Source organism: Dasypus novemcinctus, chromosome 6 (assembly GCF_030445035.2).
Source record: "Dasypus novemcinctus isolate mDasNov1 chromosome 6, mDasNov1.1.hap2, whole genome shotgun sequence".
NCBI lineage: Eukaryota > Metazoa > Chordata > Mammalia > Cingulata > Dasypodidae > Dasypus > Dasypus novemcinctus.
The window spans coordinates 27913-53219 of NC_080678.1; the positions used below are offsets into that span (position 1 = coordinate 27913).

The following is a 25307-nucleotide window of genomic DNA, read 5'->3' on the forward strand; positions in this document are numbered from 1 at the left end:
TATAAATTGATTTTTGCATTTCCCTACTAGCTAGTGATGTTGAGCATCCTTTCATGTGATTTTAGCCATTTGTGCTTCTTCTTTAAAGAGGCACCTCTTCAAATCTTTTGACTGTTTTTTTAAATGGGTTGTCTTTTTGTTTCCAAGATATAGGATTTCTTTATATATGTTGGAAATTAGGCTCCTATCAGATATATGGTTACCACATATTTTCTTCCATTGTTTAGACAGTCTTTTCACTTTCTTTACAAACTCCTTTGAGGTGCAAAAATCTTTAATTTTGAGGAGGTCCCATTTATTTATTTTTCCTTTTGCTGCTTGTGCTTTGGGTGTGAAGTTCATGAAGCCATTTCCTATTACAATGTCCTAGCTTCCCTACATTGTCATAAAAGGAATTTATGGTCTTGGCCCTTATATTTGCATATTTTATCCATCTTGAGTTGATTTTTGAATAAGGTGTGAGATGGTTTTTGTAGCATTTTGATATAATGAATTCCAAAAAGAAATATTGGATTATGCTTGTAAACTGATCTGTACCTGGGCATAATTTAGTTATGATTAGGGCATTGGGTCCCCACCCCTTGGTGGGTGAGTACTCACAGATAAAAGGCATGGTGAAGAACAGAGTTGGGGATTTCTGATATTAGAGTTTAATGCTGAAGACCTGAGAAGTCAGCATCCAGAGGAAAGAGAATCCATCACCAGGAAGGAAGTAACCTTGAACCCAGAGAAAATCAAGCCCCAGGAATGCAGGAACCCAGGAAGCCTGAACCCTCACAGAAGTCAACAGCCATTTTGCTCCAAATAGGCTTTGGTGAGGGAAGTAAGTTATGCTTCAGGGACTGGTATCTGTAAGCTCCTACCTCAAGTAAATACCTTTTATAATCAGTTTCTGGTATTTCACATCAGCACCCCTTTGGCTGACTAATACAGAATTTGGTACCAAGGAGTTGGGAAGTGCTTTTGCAACTGCCGAAATGCTGGAACAGTTCTATAAGTGGGTAAGGGATATTTTTTGGACGAATTTAGAGATGCTTAATGGAAAAGGCCTAGATCACTTTGAAGAGATTGCTAATAACAATATGGATGCTGAAAAGACTTTTCATGATGCCTTAGAAGTAAATGATGAAACTATTACTGGAAACTGGAGGAAAGGTGATCCATGTTTTAAAGTTGCAGAGAATTTAGCAAGATTAAGTCCTGGTGTTTTCTGGAAGGCAGAATTTGAAAATGGCGAGCCTGGGCATTTGTTTGAAGAAATTTCCAAAGTAAACCCAGAGAATGCGAATTGGCTTCTGTTTGCAGCTTATAACAAAATGCTAGACAAGTGAGATAAGCTGAGAACTGAATTGTTGGACACAAAGAAAACAGAAACTGATTCTGAAAATTCCAAGCTTCTCAAAATCAGGGTCCCAGAAGAAAATGCCCAATTGGAGGTCTTAACTAAACCTGGAACTTGGAAATCAGAATTGAAGATGTAGTTATGTCAGAAACACTTGTGGAAAGTCTTACTGTCTGATGGTTTGGACCTCTTCTTCCTGCATGCTAAACCAACAAGGTTTTTGAGACAGTTGTATGTACAAAACCACTGTCAGCCTGGAATAAAAAGGACATGGAAAGGAGAGATTGAAGGAGAAACAGCTTTAAGAGAAAAACCATGGAAGCTGAGATCTGGAATTTGGCTTCACCTTGGGCCAAAAAAGGAACCTCACCCATGTGTACAGAGAGGGTGAGTTTGCCCTAGCAGTTGAAGAGGATGGATATTCCTTTCCAATGTTCTGGGAGAGTTTTGCTGTCCCAGGGTACAGAGAGTGTGGGGCACATTCCCCAAGGATTAGGGCAGTTAAGATTAGCACCCCACAGGTCTAAGTGGGGTGGACCTGTCCCCCAAAGGTTAGGGAAGGCCAGATGGTCAACCTGTTGCTCTGAGAGGGTTGAACCTTTATGCCAAATATTAAGGGGAGTGTTATCTTCACATCACTATACTAGGGGGGGTTAAGTCTCTAACCTAAAGATTGAGTAAGGTATGGCTATCACCCCAACACTCTTGGAATGAGAGGTCTGGAGCTTGGTCATCACCCAGATGCTTAATGAGGGTGGAACCAAGAAAATGGCCATTGGTTGAGCATGTGGAAATGGTGGGTTCCCATAAGGCCCCAAGGAGAAGAAACCATCATCTTAAGAATGACTTTTTTTTCTTCTTTTTTTAATTTTAATTTTTTTCTCTTTATTTATTTTTTTAATATTACATTTAAAAAATATTAGGTCCCCATATACCCCCCACCCCCTTCACCCCACTCCTTCCCCCATAGAAACAATCTCTTCCATCATCATGAGACATTCATTGCATTTGGTGAATACATCTCTGAGCACTGCTGCATCTCATGGTCAATGGTCCACATCGTAGCCCATACTCTCCCACATTCCATCCAGTGGGCCATGGGAGGACATACAATGTCCGGTAACTGTCCCTGCAGCATCATCCAGGACAACTCCAAGTCCCAAAAACGCCTCCACATCTCATCTCTTCCTCCCATTCCCCACACTCAACAGCCACTCCATGGCCACTTTCTACACACCAATGCCACATTTTCTTTGATTACTAATCACAATAGTTCATGAATAGAATATCAGTAAGTCCACTCTAATCCATATTCTTGAAAATAAAAAGAATGACTCTTAGACTTTGAAATCAAATAGGTGATGCCCTGTAGGTATACTGAATTGCAGAGAAACTGTAACTCATGTTTCCCTCCTAATTTCTCTTTATTGTAATGAAAATGTTTAACCTTTTTCTATCCATTTGTGTATTGGAAGCAGACAAATTGTTTTGTAAGTTTCAGAGGTCTTTAGCAGACGGAGCTTTCCCCCAAGACAAATTGTATTTCTTTAAATTGATTTTGATATGATTTGGTACTTGCATTGTAGCTGATTTAAGGCTTTTTAAAATATTGTGATGACTTTTTGGAATTCAGAGAGTGGAGTGTAGCAGTTTGATATAATCAATGAATTACAAAAAGAAATATTGGATTATGCTTGTAATCTGATTTGTACCTGGGCATAATTGAGTTAGGATTAGGATGTTGTGTCCTCACCGCTTGGTGGATGGGGACTCACAGATAAAAGACATGGAGAAGAACAGAGTTGGGGATTTCTGATGTTAGAGTTTGATGCTGAAGACCCGGGAAATCAGCACTCAGAGGAAAGAGAAGCCAGCACCAGGAAGGAAGTAATCTTGAACCCAGAGAAAAGCAAACCCCAGGAACGTAGGAACCCAGGAAGCCTGAACCCTCACAGATGTCATCAGCCATCTTGCTCCAAATAGACTTTGGTGAGGGAAGTAACTTATGCTTTATGGACTGGTATCTGTAAGCACCTACCCCAAGTAAATACCCTTTATAAAAACCAATGAGTTTCTGGAATTTTGCATCAGCACCACTTTGGCTGACTAATACAGTATTCCTCTCTCATTCTTTAACATATGGATATCCATTTCTCCAAGCAACATTTTTTGAAGAAGTCATTTTCTCCCAGTTGAGTAGAGGCCTTGTCAAATATCAGATGACTATATATATGTGGATCTATGTCAGAACTTTCAATTCAGTTCCATTGGTCAATATGTCTATCATTGTGTCAATACCATGATGTTTTGACCACTATAGCCCATGTGAAAGTTCCCTTCCAAAAATCAAGAGGGGCCCTGGTGAACCAAATCAGCATGGAAAATAACGACTCTCAGTCTCCTTGAGGGAGAGCACCCACACCTTGCTGGGAACCCTAAATATGCTCTTGGGAGCCTACCAAGCACTTCTTACTTTCCTCCTCATTTAGGTGTATTGTACAGGATTACTTAATTGTCTGGGTCCACCTTCTCCTAGACGGAACCACAGAGTTTAGGTAAATCATGCTGCCTCAGCAGATTTGGTCTCCTCTCTTCCTGGTTTCTCCTCAAGCCAGCTGGTGTCCTCCTCAAAGCTCAAAAAGGGGTGTCAGGAAAATTGAACACGCACTCTTGGGACCCCTCTCCACCTTCTCCAGAACCCTCCCACTCTCAGAGTTTTTCTCCTCCAGATGTTTTTCTCCTGCAGCTGTGTGATTGGCCAGGTTCAGGAAAAGCTGGGGCTTCTTACCCTTGGGATGGGCAGAAACCTGTGGTTTTACCTTGAGCTATCACTCTTCTTGTTGTGCTATCTCTGGATTGATATCCAGCAGCCTCCTGCTCTGTGGGTTCCAAAAAAAGTTCACTCAGGCAGGATTTTGTTCCCACTTAGCCATTTTTTTTGTTGGAGCAATGATATGTATGCTCTTACTTTGATGCCATCTTGCCCCGCCCCTCCATTTTGTCTTGAAAGTAGCTTTAGATTACAGAAAAGTCACCTACACAATATAGGGGATTCCCATATACCCACCACCATCCACCATTTTCTCTTTCCCCTAATAATACTTTGTATGTGGATGGTACATTTGTTACAATTGATGTACAAATATTGAAAAAAATTCTAGTAGCCAAGGTCAATGATTTACATTATGGTTTACCTTTCAGACCATGCACTTTTTAAAATTTTGATGAAATTTAACATGGCCTGTATTCATCATTGCAAGATCATGTAGAACAATCCCATTGCCCCTAAAATGCCCCATATCCCTTCTATTCTATTCCCCTATCCCTCCCCTTGGGACCCACAACAACCACCACAACATTCCTTGAAGAAAAATATTCAGTTACTGGCTGCAACATTGAGGGCTTGACATACTGGCCCACCCTCCCCTATTAGGCACTGTCTATGCTCTCAAGAGACTCCTGTCCCTCTAGTTGAGAACATAGGAGGATACCCCAGGAAGGGACTCCCACAGCCACTAATACAATACACTATGACTAGATGAACACCCACATACTCCCTAGAAGTCTACCCCAGATGAGCCTTGTCCTGTTTGCCCCTAACATTCCAAACCAATAACTCTCCCTGTCATGTTTACCAAAAAACATTCCCAACACGGTAGTTTCAACCACATACCTGCAAATCTCCAGAGTTCAACTGTTCCCTCCCCCAATCCTCCTCCATGTTCCAAGGACTGCCCAACCCACCCTCCCCACACTAAGCCCCTTATAGTTCAGCACTACCCAACAAAATAACATCACCATACCACTGTCATGCTCATCCACTGCACAACTACAAATTTTCACCTTATCACAGATTTTGTCCATATGGGCATTGGCTTAAAACCTGCTTCTCCCTTTGTCTCCTGTAAATCTGTCTTCCAGATTCTAGCTCCGTGAGTCTGCTCAATTTTGCTTAATTCATATCAGTGAGGTCATGTAATATTTATCCTTCAGTGCCTGGCTTGCTTCACTCAACCTAAGGACTACAAGATACATCCATGTTACCCTGTGTGTTAATACTGTATTCCTTCTTATGATTGAGCAATATTCCATTGTATGTATATACCACAATTTGTTTATCCATTCATCTATTGACGGATATTTGGGTTGTTCCCAAGTTTTGGCAACAGTGAATAATGTCACTATGAACATTGGTGTGTATGTATCTGTTCATGTTCCTGCTTTCAATTTTTCGGGGTATATAACCATCAGTGGGATTGCTGGATCATATGGCAGTTCTATAGTTCATTGATCTTCTCTTAACAAATCACCTATGTTGGATTTATCTTCAAGACTGTGCTCAGGAAACAACTCCTTGGAGTCATCTACAATGCTTAAACTGTGGGGTCAGCTTGGCCTGGACTATTCACAATGTCAGTTAATTTGAAGTACTTGACACTGATTCTAATTATAATGAGAAGCCATTGGAAGATTTAATGCCAGGAAGTGGTCATATCTGACTTTCATTTAAGTTCAACCTCTTCATGTTGCAGAATGAGAAATGAGACCAAGAAAGATTTTTTTTCAGGATTGCCCAACCAGCACCCAGACCTGTTGTGTGTGGGATTCAATTCTATGAATTACTGCTTCTTATAATTCTTCCCTCTGTGAGTTTCTTTTACTTATGGTGACCAGTCCATGACATTTACAACTATTATCTCATATATACTGGATGACCCAGAAAAAAGAAGCTAGAATCCTCCCGATTGTGCAGGTAGGGAGACTTTGGAGGTGCTGAGAGGTAAAATAACAAGGCCAGGGTCAAAAAACTGCTAAGGTGTAGTAGCCGGGTTTGAATACAGCTTTTTCTCATCATGTCAGGAATACTGTCTTTACCCAGCCCTTTCCAGGAAGGTGTTGGGACAGATATGTTTATGAAACTCTGTCCAGTTTACAGGATGACATGGCTGAGGAGAATGAGTAAGCAGTAGTCCTGAGAGGCCATTGTGTAGGTCTTGTCTTTTGAGTGCTGACAGGTAAGGATGGGGACCTCACTGCATTGAAGCTGACATCACTACCTTGGAGACAGATCCCAACAGAACTTGGAACCCTGGTAACTAGACACCAAGAGTCCACAGAAAACACTCTACCCAGCTCACTTAGCCTGAAATGCTTGAGAGAACAAGATATTCTACTGTTGTGTTTCTAGGTCCAGAAATACTGGCCTCGGGAATATTTGGAACAAGATCCTTTTGCATCAATGTAGATGTTGGCCCAGTCCACAACCAGGAAGCCACTGGCCATTGATCAGGAGGTTTCCAAAGGTACCTTAGTGTGGCCCAGGGTCATCCAATTCAAGTCAAGCCACCACTTTAATCCTATGTGGGCAGCCCCCAGTCCTCCCTCCTTTCAGTGTGTAGGAGGCACAAGGAACAGAATCATCTTGGGCAGGAGCAGTTTGTCAGGGTATGGAAAAATGGCAGGTCCTTTGGGTTCACATCTCAGTTCAAGAGTGAATGGTGGGGAGGCAACTGGTGGTGGAGTAGGCAATGGTCATTATTAATGTTAGGCCTGGGGCCCATTCCAAGTGGGGTGGTGGTGCATTCAGACTCCCTTCTGTGCCCAATGGGGGTCACAAAGTTATTATGGGGTGCTCATCCTGTGGCAATTGCCAAGCAGTCTCTTGAAACCTCTTACCTGCTCCTAGGCACTATCTTTATAGAGTTCCCCACAGAACTTTGAAAAGGAGCAATTCTAGATTCCTTGGAGTGCTGAATCTGGGTGACAGCATATGGGATGGTATCTCCTCACCAGGGTTGAGACACATGGGGAAGGCCAGAAGACCCATATCCCACCTGGCCCCTTCCTCTGGAAACCTCTCATGGATTTGCCATCTGTGTTGCCCACAGTCCCACTCTCCAAAGGCTTCTGAGCCTCCATCCCTCACCCATCCACCGCCATGGGAAGCTCTGCTCATGGCTAGACAGAAAGTCACTTGTATTGGTCAAAGGGGTGCAGATGCAAATAAGAAAAACCTGTTGGCCTTCATCATGTCACATCATATCATATCATGTCACATCATGTCACATCACATCACGTCATGTCACATCACGTCAGGTTATAACATATATCATATCATGTCATATATTTTATATTATATTATATTGTTATGTTATGTTATGTTATATTATTATATTATTGTTGGAGAAAAATGGCATTCACTGGGACACAGAGTGATATGACCACAGGCAGAGAATGTGTTGAGAAGCTCTCCCCATGGAGGGGGTCTGAAGAAAAGACTTCAACCCCCACCAGCATGATGGGGGTCTGAAGAGAGAATTCAGCCCACTCCTGGAAAGGGGGGATTTGAATTTATACAGAACTTTCCTAGGTGGGGAAATGATAGTTGCTGGAAGGGGGTTGAGTCTCCTTTTGAGGTGCAGGTACCAATAGAAAGCACTAGAGGTGAAAATTTTCCCTCAATGATAATGATAATGACTAAAGGATAGTGGGTTAGGGAGTTATATTTTCTTGGAATGCTGCAGGAGTAGATGTTTCTTTGATCCATAGGGATTAAAGGTTTCCTTATGTCCCTCTGATATGCAGATAGGGAAGGTTTACATTTCCCTTTACTCCCATCTCTATTTGGTATCTTTGTTTAACCTGTGGGGATGTGCCATACCCTTAGACATGTACATTTACGGGGAATGGGGTTAGCCTTTTCTGAGTGCATATCACGGGAAATTGAGCTACAGCTTGTTAATTATTGCAAGCCTCTAACAATTATATTAATTATATTATATTACATTTTATAATTAGAAGAGTTTATATTTGGGGTAGAAGCTTACAGTTATCATGCCATAAATGTTAGAAAGAAATCTTCTAGAAGAAAATAAGGCTCACCCGATTGTGGGGAAGAAAAGAATTTATTCTCAATCTTGCAAGAAGGGGCGCACAACCAGAAAACATGGCTGGCACCCCAAACAAAGAAAAATGACACAATTTATACCCTTAAGCCTAGCACACAAGCCCTTCCTCTGTTTCACCATAGATTGGATACTTCAGAAGTTACAGCCTATCCGAGAAGATCTAACTTTCCCGTGCAAAAGTTTGTGGTTAACCGCTTCCCCCATCACATTCCAACCACTTTAGTTTTTACCTGCTCCCCTTTGTCAAATAAGGAATGGAATTTAGTGCTGAATTGGTATTGACTTAGGTCTTTCTTGGGCATCTTCTTATTGCCTATAGGACTGGCTTAAGCTGGTTTCCTTTGTTGCTGTTTAACCCAGAAGTGGGAGACTGAAGCAGTAGGCTGCCAGTTACATAATTATTATTTTCCTCCTTTATGTGCAAACTAAACTAATCTTTGTTTCTTACAATTGCCCCTCTTTCTTTTAAATTCTTTTTAGTTTTCACGTTTCCATTCTTCAAATTTTCTAAGTGCTATCTCACACTCTTCATCATAAGAATCTCCTTCTTTAAGGGAGTACAGATTGTTTTGCCTACACTGTATGGGCATTTGTTTGGTTAGGGCAGTTTCAATGAGTCTTTGAACTAGCCCTCAGGCACATGGAATGATACAGCATCTGACTGTGGTAAGCACCCCAGCTGAGATAATGAGGGAAGTTAAGATGGACAGTGCAACCCCTTTCCATTTTCCAAACTAATTTTTAAGCCATCCTGTGAGTGAATCACTAATGCCAGAATTCTCTGCTAATTCCTCAGATAGGGCTGTTAGGCCTTGTAAAGCTTTAGTGACAGCTCCATCAGGGGCAGTGTTATTGGGGGTGAATGTACAGCAACTACCTCCAATCATAACAAAGACTCCCCCTTTCTCAGCTAGGATCATATCTAAGGCCATTCTATTTTCCCATGTCATTCTTCTAGTAGCATCTAATTGTTCTACAATTCCTTTAACTGCATTCCTGGTGTAATTAATAAATCTCTGTTGGCTATAATAGATATAATTAATCCAGTCTACATTTTATTTATTTATTTTTATTGATTTTGTAAAAATATTACATTAAAAAAACAATATGAGGTCCCATTCAACCCCACCACCCCCACCCCACCACTCCCCCCCCCCCCCCCAGCAACACTCACTCCCATCATCATGACACATCCATTGCATTTAGTAAGTACATCTCTGGGCATCTCTGCACCTCATGGTCAATGGTCCACATCATGGCTCATATTCTCCCACATTCCATCCAGTGGGCCTTGGGAGGATTTACAATGTCCGGTGATTGCCCCTGCAGCACCATCCAGGGCAACTCTAAGTCCCAAAGGCACCTCCACATCTCATCTCTTCCTGCCATTCCCCATACCCATATCAGCCAACATGTCCACTTTTCCCACTCCACTCCAATGCCACCTTTTCTCTGTGGACCTTGGATTGGTTATGTCCGTGGCATCTCTATGTCAAGAGGAGGCTCAGATTCCACATGGAGGCTCAGATTCCACATGGATACTGGATGCAATCCTCCTGCTTTCAGTTGTAGGCACTCTAGGCTCCATGGTGTGGTGGTTGTCCTTCTTCAACTCCATCTTAGCTGAGTGAGGTGAGTCCAATAAATCAGATTGTAGGAACTGAAGTCTGTTGAGGCTCAGGGCCTGGCTATCACATTTTTATTAGTGGTGACCCACTAGAACAAGAATGACTCAAATCCAGCTGCTACCTGATTTCTAACCTTAAACTCATCTGGGACTCCTCGGGGAACTCCGATTTTGTCTAAATAGATCCGCTCATCAAAAGAACCAAGTAAACTTCTTTTCTCTCTCCCTCCCTAGGATGATATTCTCGCTTCTTTTTCAAATGCCAAGGTGAATAGGATAGCCAATTGGACCAGAGCACAGGTTCCACCCCACCTCTCAGGCAGTGTTGGTCAGAGAACACCCTTTCCACAGTACCACCACAGGTCTGCTCGAGGTCTGACCAAACTGGTGAAATTGTCAGTATGATCACTGCTTACATTCCACACTTGTGTACACGAGGCCACAGTTCCAAGGTCCTGGAATCCTTTCCTCTGTCCAGAGAGACAAGCAGAGTGATTCCCTGGGTCCAGATGGGAGGCAGGTATGGCCTTGATGTTTCCATTTTTAACTGGTGGGAAGAGAGAGGACAATGTACTACAATTTTCACCAGGAGTAGCATTTTGAAAGAGGAGTATCATACACTTAAAGTCCTTTTCATGCTTTTCCATACTGAGCAGAAAGGGTACAATATGAGCTGTAGGGAGGCCTGTTGCACAAGGATAACAGTTGCTTTTGTATAGACTCTGGACAGTATATTTGATCAATTCTACCCAGGCATTTTTGTCCCCATATCTTGTCTCTATTTCTATGGTTTGCTTTAAATCTTCTGCCTTAAGTATCTTTTTTTTTTCAAATTCTAGTCAATTTATTCATTTTTTAAAAAGATATTACATTAAAAAAATGAGGTCCCCATTTGCCCCCACTGCTCCCACCCCCCCCCCCAATAACACTCTACCCCATTATCATGTCACATCCATTGCGTCTGGTGAGTACATCTCCAGGCATTGCTGCACACCATGTCCCGTGTTCCACACCATAGCCCACACTTTCCCATGTTCCATCCAGTGGGCTATGGGAGGACATACAACATCCGGCAATTGTCCCTGGGGCACCACCTAGGACAACTCCAGGTCCCGAAAATGCTTCCACATCTCTTCTCTTCCTCCCCTTCTCCGCACCCAGCAGCCACCATGGCCACTTTTTCCACACCAATGCCACATTTTCTCAATTATTAACCACAATAGTTCATGAATAGAATATCATAAAGTCCACTCTGATCCTTACTGTATTGCTCCTTCCTGTGGACCTTGGCTTGGTTGTGTCCATTCCACATTTATGTCAAGAGGGGGTTTAGATTCCACATGGATATTGGATGCAATCCTCCTGCTTTCAGTTGTAGGGACTCTAAGCTCCATGGTGTGGTGGTTGACATTCTTCAACTCCATGTTAGCTGAGTTGGGTAAGTCCAATAAATCCGATTGTAGGAGCTAAAGTCTGTTGAGGTCAGGGACTGGCTATCATATTGTCAGTTCAGAGATTCAAATCCCCTAGATATATCTTAAGCCCCAGCACCAACTACAATTCCAGTAAAGTAGCATGAAAGGCTTGTGAAAAGAGATCCCATCTGAGTCCAGCTCCATCACGCAGAAACACCAACTCCAAAGAAGGACCAACTGATATGGCAGTGAACCCCATCTGCCATGACCATAGAACCTTTGGGTCTCTTTAGCCCTCAAAAGGACCAATACCTGGGGTTGCATCTACTTTATCTGTCTCTGAGACTCTACTCTAGTGTGCATAAGGGCAATCCTTCTGACAACCTCTAGACTCTTTTTTAGAGACTCATAGCCATATAAACTCATTTGTCCTTTTCATTTCCCCCTTAATTTTAGGTGAAACAGCATTTTTAACTCTTTTTATTATATGTAGACAGGGATATTCTGCTGGTCCACGTTGAACCTTTAATTCAAGGTCCTTTTCTAGTTACATCATAAGCTGGTACTTGGTAGTGATCCTTCGGTGCCAGGGAGGCTCAACCCCGGGCATCATGTCCCAACCTGGGGGGAAGGCATTGCATTTACATGCTGAGTTTGGCTTTGAGACTGGCCACATTTGAGTAACACAGAGGCTGTCAGGAGGGAACTCCTAGGCACAGTGCTGCTCTAGGCCTTGTTCTTATTTCAGGTGTATAGGCTCACAAGCATAGTCATTAGTATCAGGGGCTCACTGTTGGACCCTCATTCCTTCCTGATCCTTACCGTTGCACCTGGGGGACTGCCGCTGCTCCCCTAGGGACCATGACAGAGCCCCCCCTGGGCAGTAACCCAGTACCCCCTCAGCAGTTGTTTTTAATTGTTTCCACTATGAGTATATCCACACATTTCCATGCCCCCTGGACATATGCCCTGTATAACTCCCTGTCAACCATATATCACCTGTCAATAACATCCCATACCAGTATTCCTCTGCTGCCATTGTTGAACCACTCTGTGATGCAAAACTTCCAGAAAAGTGAAGCCCAATAGAATGTTAGGTCTCCTTACCATTAAAATGGAATATAGCGATGAGTTTAAAGGTTAGATATAGAATACATATTGATTTGGAAAAATTCTACACCCTTTTTCTTTTCTTTTTTCCTAATTATTGAGCTTCTCTTCACAGGAGCCCTAGATCACAGTAATTCATATATACAATATACAGTACTCCCACACATCCACCATAAAACCATTTCCCTTCCACAGTGATAATCTTTTAACTTATTCATATCATATTAACTGAAACTGATATACAGACTCTGAAACAATAGCTTTCAAACATGGTGACATCTGTGCTTACATTGTGGTCCATACTTTAGGCTATACAGTTTTCTAATTTTTTTAAATTATCCTATGTTTTACATTATGGTTTACATTATTAGTCTGTCATCCCCGCTATGTTTTTGGTGTAATATTACATGTTTTATATTCATCCTAGTGTACTCTCATGAAACTTCTTCTTGCCCCCACACTTACCTTGGTTCCATCCATTCAACATCCATTTTCTCCTCCCCTTGGGGCCCACAGCGACAGCCAATCTCCATTTCCCGAGGAGCCATGTCCAGAGATACTTGCAACAGTGTTCAGGGCCTGACTTGCTCAACTGCCCTAATGCCCTGGGAGCCACCCTTTCTCTCGAGAAATACAGTTCTCTCTTTTTTGATGGCATTAGTCCTCCCCAGCATGTGGGTCCACCCCCACTCTCACTACTTGGGTCTCTACCCAATGGTACAACCCACCCTGGAAAAATGAGCATTCAGACATTCCCCAGGAGTCCGTCCCACGTCAGATCATCCCCTCTGAGCATCTTATACAGGTAACTCTCCTAATTATATTTTGATACGTTTTTCTCAGCATATTATTCTCAACCAACACCTGACACTCTCCTACGTTTGCATGTTGCCTCTCCCTCGCCCCAATTTTGTGGGCAATATTACCCATCCGCCCATCCCCAGCCCCCCTCAAACCCACAAATCCCCACCCAAAGGCAACCCCTTGCCCCCATTTTATCTCTTCTTTATGCTCATACTTACCACCAGCTCATCATAGATTCCACCCCTGCAGACGTTGGCTCACATCCTTCCTCCACCCCCCGATTTCCTGTAAGCCTATCGTTCAGTCTCTAGCTCTCTGAGGCAGCTTGCTTATTTCATATCATTGAGGTCATGTAGTATTTGTCCTTCAATGCCTGTGTTGCTTCACTCAACATAAAGTTCTCAAGATTCATCCATGTTATCACGTGTTTGTAGTGTATTTGTTCTTAAAGCCGAGTAGTATTCCATTGTATGTATATACCACATTTTATTGAGCCACTCATCTGTTGATGGACATTTGGGTTGATTCCAACTTTTGGCGATAGTGAACAATGCTGCTATGAACATTGGTGTACATATATCAGTTTGTGTCCTTGTTTTCAGTTCTGCTGGGTATATACCCAGCAGTGGTATTGCTGGGTCATATGGCAAATCTATGGTTAGTTTTTTGAGAAACGGCCAAACTGTCCTCCAGAATGGTTGGATCCTTCTGCATTCCCACCAGCAGTGGATGAGTGTTCCCATTTCTTCACATCCTCTCCAGCATTTGTATTCTTCTGTTTTTTTCATAGCTGCCACTCTTATGGGAGTAAGATGGTATCTCATTGTAGTTTTGATTTGCATTTCCCTGATAGCTAGAGATTTGGAGCATTTCTTCATGTGCTTTTTGGCCATGTGTATTTCTTCTTTGGAGAAGTGTGTTTAAATCTTTTCCCCATATTTTAAATGGGTTGTTTATCTTTTTATTTTCAAGATATAGGAGTTCTTTATATATGCAAGTTATAAGTCTCTTTTCAGATATATGGTTGCCAAATATTTTCTCCCATTGTGCGGGTTCCCTTTTTACTTTCTTGACAAACTCCTTTGAGGTGCAGAAGGCTTTAATTTCGAGGAAGTCACATTTATCTATTTGTTCTTTTACTGCTCGTGCTTTTGGTGTGATATTCATGAAGTCATTTCCTATTAAAAGGTCCTATAGATGTTTCCGTACACTGCTTTCCAAGGTCTTTATGGTCTTGGCTCTTATATTTATGTCTTTGATCCATCTTGAGTTGATCTTTGTATAAGGTGTGAGATGGTAATCCTCTTTCATTCTTCTACATATGGCTATCCAGTTCTCCAGGCACCATTTGTTGAATAGGCCATTCTCTCCCTGTTGAGAGGGTTTGGTGGCTTTATCGAATATTATATGGCTATATATATGAGGTTCTATATCAGAACTTTCAATTCAATTCCATTGTTCTGTGTGTCTCTCCTTATGCCAATACCATGCTGTTTTCACTACTGTAGCTTTGTAGTATGTTTTGAAGTCAGGTAGTGTGATTCCTCCAATTTCGTTTTTCTTTTTCAATATGTCTTTGGCTATTCGGGGCCTCTTTCCTTTCCAAATAAATTTCATAGTTAGTTTTTCTAGTTCCTTAAAGAAGGCTGTGTTGATTTTTATTGGGATTGCATTGAATGTGTAGATCAATTTGGGTAGGATAGACATCTTAGTAATATTTAGTCTCCCTATCCATGAACAGGGAATATTCTTCCATTTATTTAGGTCTTCTTTGATTTCCTTGAACAGTCTTGTATAGTTCTCAGTGTATAAGTTTTTTACCTCTTTAGCTAAATTTATTCCTAAATATTTGATTTTTTAATTTACTATTGTAAATGGTATTTGTGTCTTGATTTCCTCCTGATCTTGCTCATTATTGGTGTTCAGAAATGCTGCTGATTTTTGCGCATTGATCTTATAACCTGTGACTTTACTAAACTCATTTATGAGTTCTAGAATCTTTGTTGTAGATCTCTCAGGGATTTCTATGTACAGGATCATGTCATCTGCAAATAATGAAATTTTGACTTCTTCCTTTCCAATTTGAATGCCTTTTATATCTGGTTCTTTCCTCAGTGCTCGAGCAAGTACTTCTAAGACAATGTTAAATAGAAGGGGGGACAGTGGGTATCCTTGTCTTGTTCCTGATTTTAGAGGGGAGGATTTTAGGATTTCTCCATTAACAATGTTGGCTGTAGGTTTTTCATATATACTCTTTATCTTGTTCAAAAAATTTCCTTGTATTCCTCTCTTTTGGAGTGTTTTTATCAAGAAAGGGTGCTGTATTTTGTCAAATGCTTTTTCTGCATCTATAGATATAATCATGTGATTTTTTCCTCCAATCTGTTTATATGGTGTATTACATTGATTGGTTTTCTTATGTTGAACCATCCTTGCATACCTGGAATGAATTCCACTTGGTCGTGGTGTATAATTCATTTAATGTGTTTTTGAATATGATTAGCAAGTATTTTGTTAAGTATTTTTGCGTCTAGCTTCATTAGAGTAATTGGTCTATTTTCCTTTCTTGTTGTGTCTCTGTTTGGCTTTGGTACTAGGATAATGTTGGCATCATAGAAGGAGTTAGACAATGTTCCTTCTGTCTTAATTTTTTGGAATAGTTTCAGCAGGATTGGTGTTAGTTCTTTCTGGAATGTTTTGTAGAATTCACCTGTGAAGCCGTCTGGCCCTGGGCTCTTCTTAGCTGGGAGATTTTTAATGATTGATTGTTGAGAGCGGTCAATACAAGTATACACTGAGTTCAGCAATGCTGGCAACATGACCACCAGAGCAGAGCCCACTTCCTTGTTCTTCTCCCTCCCTGTTCCTTTGTTCTCCATTTCCCGCCACTGCCCAGACTGATAAGATAGTGCGCAGGCGCAAGACGTGAAACTGAAGTCAGCCTTCTACCTCAGCAACAGAAATAGCCAATCCCTAGCTTCCACCTCCACCCACCGCCCTTCCCCTTCCCAAGAGTATATATACTCAGTCCCCTCAATAAAATGTTGCAGCTTGATCAGAACCCTGTCTTGCTGTCATTCTTCGTGTCTCTTGTCCCACCATTCTTTCTCAGCAGGTTTCGAGCCCTCGTTGCCATCCCGCGGGCTGGGGCAGTTTGGCGCCCAGCGTGGGACCCGACGATTCTCTGTAATCGAGAAAAGAACGTCGCTTCACCCAGGAAGGGAGTACTCCCAGCACATCAGCCAATGAAAGGCTCCCAGCGGCGGAAAGGGAACAGCTCTGCACCAACCCGTAAATCCTTCAATCATTGGCGGTGGCCAAGCGGGTAAGCGAAATACTCTATTTCGCTTCACTTCTTTGTAATCATGGGACAAGCAGAATCCTCACACTCATTATTTCTTTGCCAAGTAAAGGAGGCACTCAAGACACGAGGAGTTAAGGTTAAAAAGAAAAGTTTAACTGAGTTCTTTAAGTTTGTTATCAAAACCTGTCCATGGTTTCCCAAGGAGGGCACAATAGATGAAAAATGTTGGAACAGAGTAGGCAATTGTTTAACTGATTATTACAAAACCCTTGGACCTCAGAGAGTCCCCGTCACTGCATTCAATTACTGGCAACTAATACAGGGTATACTTGGAATTACACCCCAACCCCCTGATATAAAGAATCTAGTCTCAGAAGGGGAAACTGCCTTAAAGTTGAGTTCTCGGCTCCCTTCGGGTTGCGATAAAAGGTCTGAATTGCACTCGCAGCCCCACCCCTCACATCTGGGTTCACCCGTTAGCCTAATCTCCCTCGACGATGCAGATACCGAGCCCCTTCACCCTGCCATGCCTTCCGCCCCCTCTCCCAAGGATGGAAATGGCAAGGACAATCCAAAGACCCCTGATAAGAACATGGAATGTAACCTTGAGCCGCTCTCACTCCCACCCTTTAAACCCCCCCCATATGGAACCTATTCCAATCTAAATCCTCCGTTTTTATATCCTTTGGCTTTAATGCCTTCCCTTGCAAACCTTCAGCAACCTCCCACTCTTTCAGGTCCTTCTGAGACTAGCAAGCTTTGCACTGAAATTCGCAGTATTCGGGAGCTCACTCAAACTCTTATAAGCATCTCACTTCCCGATACCAAAAGCAAGGACCCTACGCTCGCCTTCCCCATTCTCTGGAGTGGGAGGTCCACTTCTGCTAAACTCCACCCTCCTGTTCCTGACAGAAACCTAGCCCTCTCTGACAATAGTACCGATGAGTCTGGGGAGGATGAACCTCAAACCCACACTAGGAAGAAGCAAACCTGTGAGCCAGAGCCCAGTCCATCTAGTAGGCCAGAGCCCGGTCCATCTAGCAGTCCAGAGCCCAGGGAAAATGAACTTGAACCCCGGTCTACCAGACCAGAACCCACCCCACTCAGGGCGAGAACCCATGCAGGGCGGTGCAGCCCCTCCCCCGATGTATATCTTCCTTTAAGTTTCAAATCCATTGAAAAATTTAAAAAGGCAGTTCATTCATATGGGCCCACTGCTCCATTCACCCTTGCCCTAATAGAGGCACTGGGCGATAAGGAATTAACACCTAACGATTGGTTCCAGCTAGCTAAAGCTGTGCTCTCCGGGGGAGATTGCATTACTTGGCGCTCACATTATGAGGAAGCGGCCAGAGAATATGCTATACGCAATGAGAAAAGGGAAGAAACAAAAGGCTGGACAGTAAGAAAATTCATGGGCCAAGGCTCCGCCCAGTCCAGTGCAGCCCAGGCCCGGTTCAGCGCAGGGCTCATTTCTCAAATTCAGAGGGCGGCCCTTAAGGCCTGGAAAAAATTGCCAATAAAAAATCACCCAACTTCTTCTCTGGCAAAATTAACTCAGGGGCCAGAAGAACCATTTGCTGACTTCCTTAGTCAGCTGCAAGCCACAGCCGAATATCTGTTTGGTGACACGGAAACCGGGTGTGATTTTATTAAGCAACTTGCTTTTGAAAATGCAAATGAGCCTTGCCAACAGGCCATCCGCCCATTTTGTAACACTGATCTTTCTAATTGGGTGTGCCTATGTGCAAATGTTATGCCTGCCAAAACCATGGGCATGGCCATTGGTGCAGCACTTCAAAGTTTTAAAAAAGACCTAAAGAAAACTTTAGCCAACTCATCTTCTTGCTTTAATTGTGAGCAACCTGGGCACTTTGCAAAGGATTGCCCTATGAAGGCTCCTGCAATGCCTCAGCCCATTATCCCTGGTGCTAGGCCACGCCCCTCCACTGTTTGCCCAAGGTGCAAAAAGGGGTATCACTGGGCTTCAGAGTGCCGCTCTCATACAGATATTAATAACCTACCACTCAAACCCCGGTGGCAGGGAAACTCCCAGCGGGGCCAGCCCCAGGCCCCACCCCGAACAAACCCCGGGACTACACGGTTTGTTCAACCCACAGCACCAGCCCTCCCAACCATTCACCGCACTGCTACATCGCAGATCTATGGAGAGCAACAGCAGGGAGCGCAGGATTGGACCTCTGTGCCACCTCCGAATCAGTATTAACCCCAGACTCCAGCCCTGTCCTTATTCCAACAGGAGTGTATGGGCCATTGCCCCCCAATACATTCGGCCTTATATTGGGGAGAGCCAGCACCTCCTTAAAAGGAGTTCAAGTCCTCCCAGGAGTATTAAATAATGATTTCATAGGTGAAATAAAAATAATTGCAGCCACCTCGTATAACATAGTCCCAGTACCCACTGGCACTCGTATAGCACAGCTTGTCATCCTCCCCTTACATCAGGCTAATTCCAATTTCAAAAAGTTGCAGCCCACCAACGAAAGACCCGGCTCCTCTGATACTTTCTGGATCCAAGCCATAAGTCATAACCGACCCACTTTAAAACTAAAACTGAATGGCAAATCTTTTGAGGGAATATTAGACACAGGAGCCAATGCTACCGTTATTTCCTCTAATCACTGGCCTAAATCTTGGCCCCTTACTGTAGCAGCCACTCATTTACAAGGGATAGGGGAAAGCACCAACCCCCTCCAAAGCTCACAAACCCTGAACTGGGAGGATAACGAAGGCAATAAGGGCACAGTTACTCCTTTCGTACTGCCCAATCTTCCCATTAACTTATGGGGCAGAGATATCCTCTCTCAAATGAAAGTCTTTATGTGCAGCCCTAATAACACAGTCGCTGCCCAAATGCTTAACATGGACTTTCTTCCTGGCAAGGGCTTAGGCAAAGACAGTCAAGGCATTAAACAGCCTATCTCAGTAAAACCTAATGCAAGTAAAGTGGGACATGAGGTTCCCGCAGGATTTAACATAATGGCCGTTGACATTCCTGTACCCCATGCTGAAAAAATTTCTTGGAAAAATACACAGCCATTGTGGGTTGATCAATGGCCACTAACCTTAGAGAAAACAGCAGCTATAGAGTTAGTACAGGAACAACTTGCTGAGGGACATATTGAGCCCACAGAGTCTCCCTGGAACACCCCTATTTTCGTCATAAAAAAGAAATCTGGCAAATGGAGACTATTACAAGATTCACGGGCCATTAATAAAGCAATGATCCCTATGGGGGCTTTGCAGCCTGGCCTTCCTTCACCAGTCGCAATCCCTTCAAGCTTTCATAAAATCGTTATAGACTTGAAGGATTGTTTTTTCTCAATACCTCTTCATCCTGAGGATAGACAGCATTTTGCCTTCAATGTCCCCCAAATTAACTTTCAGGGCCCTATGCCTAGGTTTCAGTGGAAAGTCTTACTGCAAGGAATGGCAAACAGCCCCACCTTGTGCCAGAAATATGTTGCCACAACCATTAATCCGGTTAGGCAGGCCTGGCCACAAATCTATATTCTCCATTATATGGATGATATCCTGTTCTCAATTTCCTTACTTTGGATATAAATGGGCAATCTGCCGCTGATAGACATTGGCACCCTGCTTCTCAAATGCAGCAGGCCACAGTCATGTGGCGTGACCCTTTAACATCACAGTGGAACGGGCCCGACCCTGTGATCATTTGGGGACGAGGCTCCACCTGCATATACGATCAAAAAGGGAACGGCCCTCGCTGGCTACCAGAAAGACTAATAAAACAAGTCAACCCCCCATCTTCCCAACCACAAACTAATTCTTCCAGGGAGATAATTTCTCCCTGAGAAAAAACTTTCTCTTTTCTTTTACAGCTTGTTTTGCGGTGGCTTGCTCAGTCGGTAGAGGTGGGGTCTGGCTGCGGACGAGGGGACGGTCCAACTCTGGATGAGGGGTCGGTCTCGCTTGGGATGAGGGGTCGGTCCCGCTTGGGACGAGGGGTCGGTCCGGCAGCAGACAAGGGATCGGTCTCACAGGGGTTGCACGGTTCGGCTGACGGGGTCGCCTGGCGAAGCTGGCGATGAAGGGGTCGCCCGGAGAAGCAGGCGATGAACTGGGGACAAGGGAGGCCAGGCCCTTGTCGGGGGCTCTCAGGACTGGAGGGCACATGGCAGAAGAACTACCGCGGAGACAAGGTAAACACCCAAGTCCACTTTATTGAGGGAGAGGCAACAGTTTTATAGGGGCTAGGGAAGGCTGATTGGTCGAAGCCACGCCCTATTCTGATTGGTTGCCGGAGAAAGGTCAGTGGGTGGTGCTGGACGGGGGAGGGGTGGTGGTTAGGGATTGGCTTTCGCTGTTGCTGGGGGAAGGGGCAGGGTTTAGGGATTGGTGGCTGCTGTTGCTGGGGTGGAGGGCAGACTTGAGTTTCCCGCCCACGCCTGGCTGTTGCTGCTGTCGGGGGGAGGGAAAAGAGCAGACTGGATTTTTCTGCCCATGCCTGGCTGTTGCTGCTGTCGGGGGAGGGGAAAAGGGCAGACTGGATTTCTCCGCCCACGCCTGGCTGTTTCTGCTGTCGGGGGAGGGGAAAAGGGCAGACTGGATTTCTCCGCCCACGCCTGGCTGTTGCTGCTGTCGGGGGAGGGGAAAAGGGCAGACTGGAATTTTCCACCCTGCGCCTGCACAGGGAGAAGGAAGAAGAAGGGTGCCGCCCCACAAGGCATCGGGTGGCGCCATCCGGGAGGAGGGGCGGCCACGGAAGCATGGCTGCTGAGAAGGGGAGACCCAAGGGCACTCTGTGCCCATGCCGAGCTTCCTTCAGGGGTGGCGGTGGGCCCGACCAACCACCCTATTATGGGGGCAGCGGAATTAGGCCTACCGCGGCCACTCCCCTCGCCAGGCCAGCAAACCACACTTCAGCCCAAGGGGTGACCGCATCGCTTAAGAATTGCAAGAAGCCCCTGTCATTGCAACAGCCTGCAATAAGAGAACACCCCGCCTCAACCAGACATGCCTGTTCCGGTCCTCACAAACCCACCTCGGAGAAGCCTCCCGCCTCAATCAACGACTGGGTGATCTCCAATCAAAGCGCAAATGCTTCTCTCACTCCCTTCGCAACCATTTCTGTTCTATTTCTTTCTCATAACCTTTGTCTTTTTAACAGTATTTTCTGCCATCTGCCTAGCCTCTACCGCCCCGAAGGACTGGAACCTCAGCCAACGAATTCTCCTTGCTGTCGCCTTTCTGCTTCTCCTCTCCATCTTCATCTCCTTTGCTGTCTTCCTCCCATAATGGGTTCCATGAGCCTTTCACTGTTTAAAACTATCTCTCTTTTCCTCCTTTGTCTCCCTCTTACATTCACCAACCCTGACCACCAACCTTTTAATTGGACATTGAGCCTTTGGCAACAGGAGAAATTACTTCAATACAAGGTCACCTCCACCTCCCCTATTTTCTCTATGCACCTTTGCCACCTTATAGGCCAAAGTCCTGATTGTTACCCGGGATGCCAGGGACAGGGCTGCTATGGTGGCAGGGGAGGTGCTGTCCCAGGCCCCAGGGGACCTCCAATTTCAGGCTATTATATCTGTCCTTCTTCAGCATGACCTGCCATGACCCTGCACACTATTATTGCCCCTCCTGGGGGTGCGAATCTATGGCAGTCGGGTGGCAGGGAGCCCCGAATAATGACCCCAACCTTAAGTTACTCAGTCGTCAACTCTCCCTGTGGCAAACCAACATCACCCTACAAGTAAAAAATCCCAGTGACGTACAATGGCTTGCTGGCCGCACATGGGGAATACGGCTCTACATGAATGGGCATGATGCTGGTGCCTTCTTCCTTATAAGAAAAAACCCAGCCATCTCCTCACCATCCCCCATTCCAGTCGGCCCTAATTCAGTTCTCAACCCATTGCCTCATTATACTCACCCTAACATTTCTCGTTCTAGCATCTCCTCTAATGTCTCCTCTGATGTACCTTCACTGAGTCTGCATAACCTGCTCATTGCCCTCCTTAATGCCACATTCATCTCTCTAAACTCTTCCAACCCCAATCTCACAAAAAATTGTTGGCTGTGCTTCTCCTCCGCGGCACCATACTATGAGGCTATAGCCACCAATGCCTCTTACCAAACCTCCACAAGTAGCAATCCTGCCTCCTGTAGCTGGAATCCAACAAGAATAAGGCTGACAATTCAGTCAGTCTCTCAGAGCAGGCTTTGCGTCACTAAGATCGGGGGTACTATCATTTCTTCCATGAAAACTCTTTGCAATTTCACCACTACCCCTGAAGCAACTGCCCAGTTCCTAATACCCCATAATAACACAAAATGGCTGTGTTCCTCTACCGGCCTCACCCCATGCCTCAGTATCCAAACTCTTAATCATACCAAAGAAACTTGCATACTTACCATTATACTTCCCCACATTTACTTTCATAATGATAACCAATTCTTTGATTCCTGGCAACACTATTTCTCACCAGTCTATGTACAGAAAAGAGAAATTATCACTGCTATCACAATTGCTTCCCTTTTAGGTCTTGCTGGAGCCAGGACAGGGATCGCAGCCCTTACCTCACAACAAACTTCCCTCTCCTCTATCTGGAGAGCCGTCGACGAAGACATAACTCATCTGGAAAGCTCCATTTCCCACTTAGAAAAATCCCTAAACTCTCTGTCCGAAGTAGTGCTCCAAAATCGCAGAGGTTTAGACCTCCTCTTCCTTAAAGAGGGAGGGCTCTGCGCAGCCTTAGGGGAAGAGTGTTGTTTTTATGTTAATCATTCCGGGCTCATTAGAGATAACATGGCCCAAGTGAGGGAGGGCTAGCAAAACGCAAAAGAGAAAGAGAAACCCAAGGAAATTTCTCCTGGGGGCTTAATGGAATCCTCCCTTACATTCTTCCCATATTGGGCCCACTAATAACTATACTCCTCATATTGTCTTTTGGACCTTGGGCCATAAAAAGAATTATTCAGTTAGTTAAGGACCAAATTGACTCCACTCTTGGTAAGCCTATCCAGGTACATTACCATCGGCTCCACCTTGCTGATCAAGGTGTGTCCATGGACCATGCAGACTGTCTCCCTTCCTGGATGAATCCTCCCCACCAATAAGCTGCTGAGTGCCAGGCACAGCAGGAGACAGTTAGAGGTAAGCACAACCTAACTGATCTCTGAGAAGTATGCCTCATTGTTACAGGGGTACGCCCTGTTTGCCAAGGCCACTAGGCAGGGTGCTTCGACCACATTCGGCCTGCATAGACAGGCGGGATGCATCGATAGCATTCTGACTGCTCAGGGAGCTGGGCTGGCTAGCCAATGACAGGCAACTGAACCGACCTAACAGTCAACCTAAGACAGGGACATGGCCTTTTGCTGCCATGCCTCCCCATGACGGGTAAGACTGGTCACATGTGTGAGTGAGCTGAAACAGCTCACCGGGTGTGGTTCCGACCTAAATCAGGGACAGCCCCCCCCTCATTTCATCAGCCTCCACTGTACAATCTATAATACCCCTTCCTGAAAAAATCAGAGCCGTCTACATCAGGGAAATGAGGCCTCTACTTCCCTCAGCTAGCCGTACGAAAAATACTGTGCTAATAAAAGAAAAAGGGAGGAGATGTTGGGAGCTGTCAATATGAGTATACACTGAGTTCAGCAAAGCCGGCAACATGGCCACCAGAGCAGAGCCCACTTCCTTGTTCTTCTCCCTCCCTGCTCCTTTGTTCTCTGTTTCCCGCCACTGCCCAGACTGATAAGATAGTGTGCAGGCACAAGACATGAAACTGAAGTCCGCCTTCTACCTCAGCAACAGAAATAGCCAATCCCTAGCTTCCACCTCCACCCACCGCCCTTCCCCTTCCCAAGAGTATATATGCTCAGTCCCCTCAATAAAATGTTGCAGCTTGATCAGAACCCTGTCTTGCTGTCATTCTTCGTGTCTCTTGTCCCACCATTCTTTCTCGGCAGGTTTCGAGCCCTCATTGCCGTCCCGCGGGCAGGGGCAATTGATTCTATCTCTCTGCCTGTTTGGTTTGTTAAGATCATCAATTTCTTCTTTCATCAATATGGGTTGTTTATGTGTTTCTAGGAATTTGTCCATTTCCTCTGAATTGTCATTTTTGTTGGAATATAGTTTTTCAAAGTATCCTCTTATGATAGTCTTTATTTCTGTGGTGTCAGTGGTGATATCTCCTTTCTCATTTCTTATTTTGTGTATTTGCAACTTCTCTCTTTTTTTCTTTGTTAGTCTCACTAAAGGTTTGTCAATTATGTTCATCTTCTTGGTCTTGGTCTTGTTTATATTTTCAAGTGCTTTCTTATTTTCTATTTCATTTAGTTCTGCCCTTATCTTTATTTCCTTCCTCCTTCTTCCTGTTGCATTACTTTGTTGTTTTTTTCTAATTACTCCAAATGTGCAGTTAGTTCTTCAATTTTTGCTCTTTGTTCTTTTTTGATATATGAATTTATGGCTATAAATTTCCCTCTCAGTACTTCTTTTGCTGCATCTATGTTGTGTTATCATTATCATTTGTTTCAAGGTAGTCATTGATTTCTTTTGAGATTTCCTCTTTGACCCACTGTTTTTCTAACAGTGTGCTGTTTAATTTCCAAATCATGGTGTGAAATCTGGGCCTCTGGCCCTTGCAAATTTCCAGCTTCACTCCACTGTGGTCAGAGATATTATTTTGTATGATTTTGATCTTTCTGAATTCATTAAGCCTTTATTTGTGGCCTAGCATATGGTCTATCTTGGAGAATGATCCATGTGAACTTGAGAAAAATGTATATCCTGCTGTGT

At 44.2% G+C, this 25307-nt stretch overlaps 1 protein-coding gene across 1 annotated transcript; it reads left to right on the plus strand.

Annotated features, from left to right (window-relative positions):
• Positions 1 to 977: 977 nt before the first annotated feature.
• Positions 978 to 18737, plus strand: LOC139439204 (endogenous retrovirus group K member 8 Gag polyprotein-like). Its single transcript, XM_071215595.1, has 4 exons — positions 978 to 1268; positions 10112 to 10272; positions 16322 to 16531; positions 16991 to 18737. Exons 1-4 carry the CDS (start codon positions 978 to 980, stop codon positions 18735 to 18737), a joined length of 2409 nt encoding a protein of 802 aa, XP_071071696.1.
• The last annotated feature ends 6570 nt before the right edge of the window (positions 18738 to 25307 follow it).

Bases quoted from the DNA above. Each gene is read 5' to 3' on its own strand.
- LOC139439204 (XM_071215595.1), top strand. From the start codon at position 978: ATGCTGGAACAGTTCTATAAGTGGGTAAGGGATATTTTTTGGACGAAT. The intron at 1,269-10,111 runs GTAAACCCAGAG...CTCCCTCCCTAG, and splicing joins TGTTTGAAGAAATTTCCAAA to GATGATATTCTCGCTTCTTT. The intron at 16,532-16,990 runs GTAAGCGAAATA...TTCACCCGTTAG, and splicing joins CATTGGCGGTGGCCAAGCGG to CCTAATCTCCCTCGACGATG.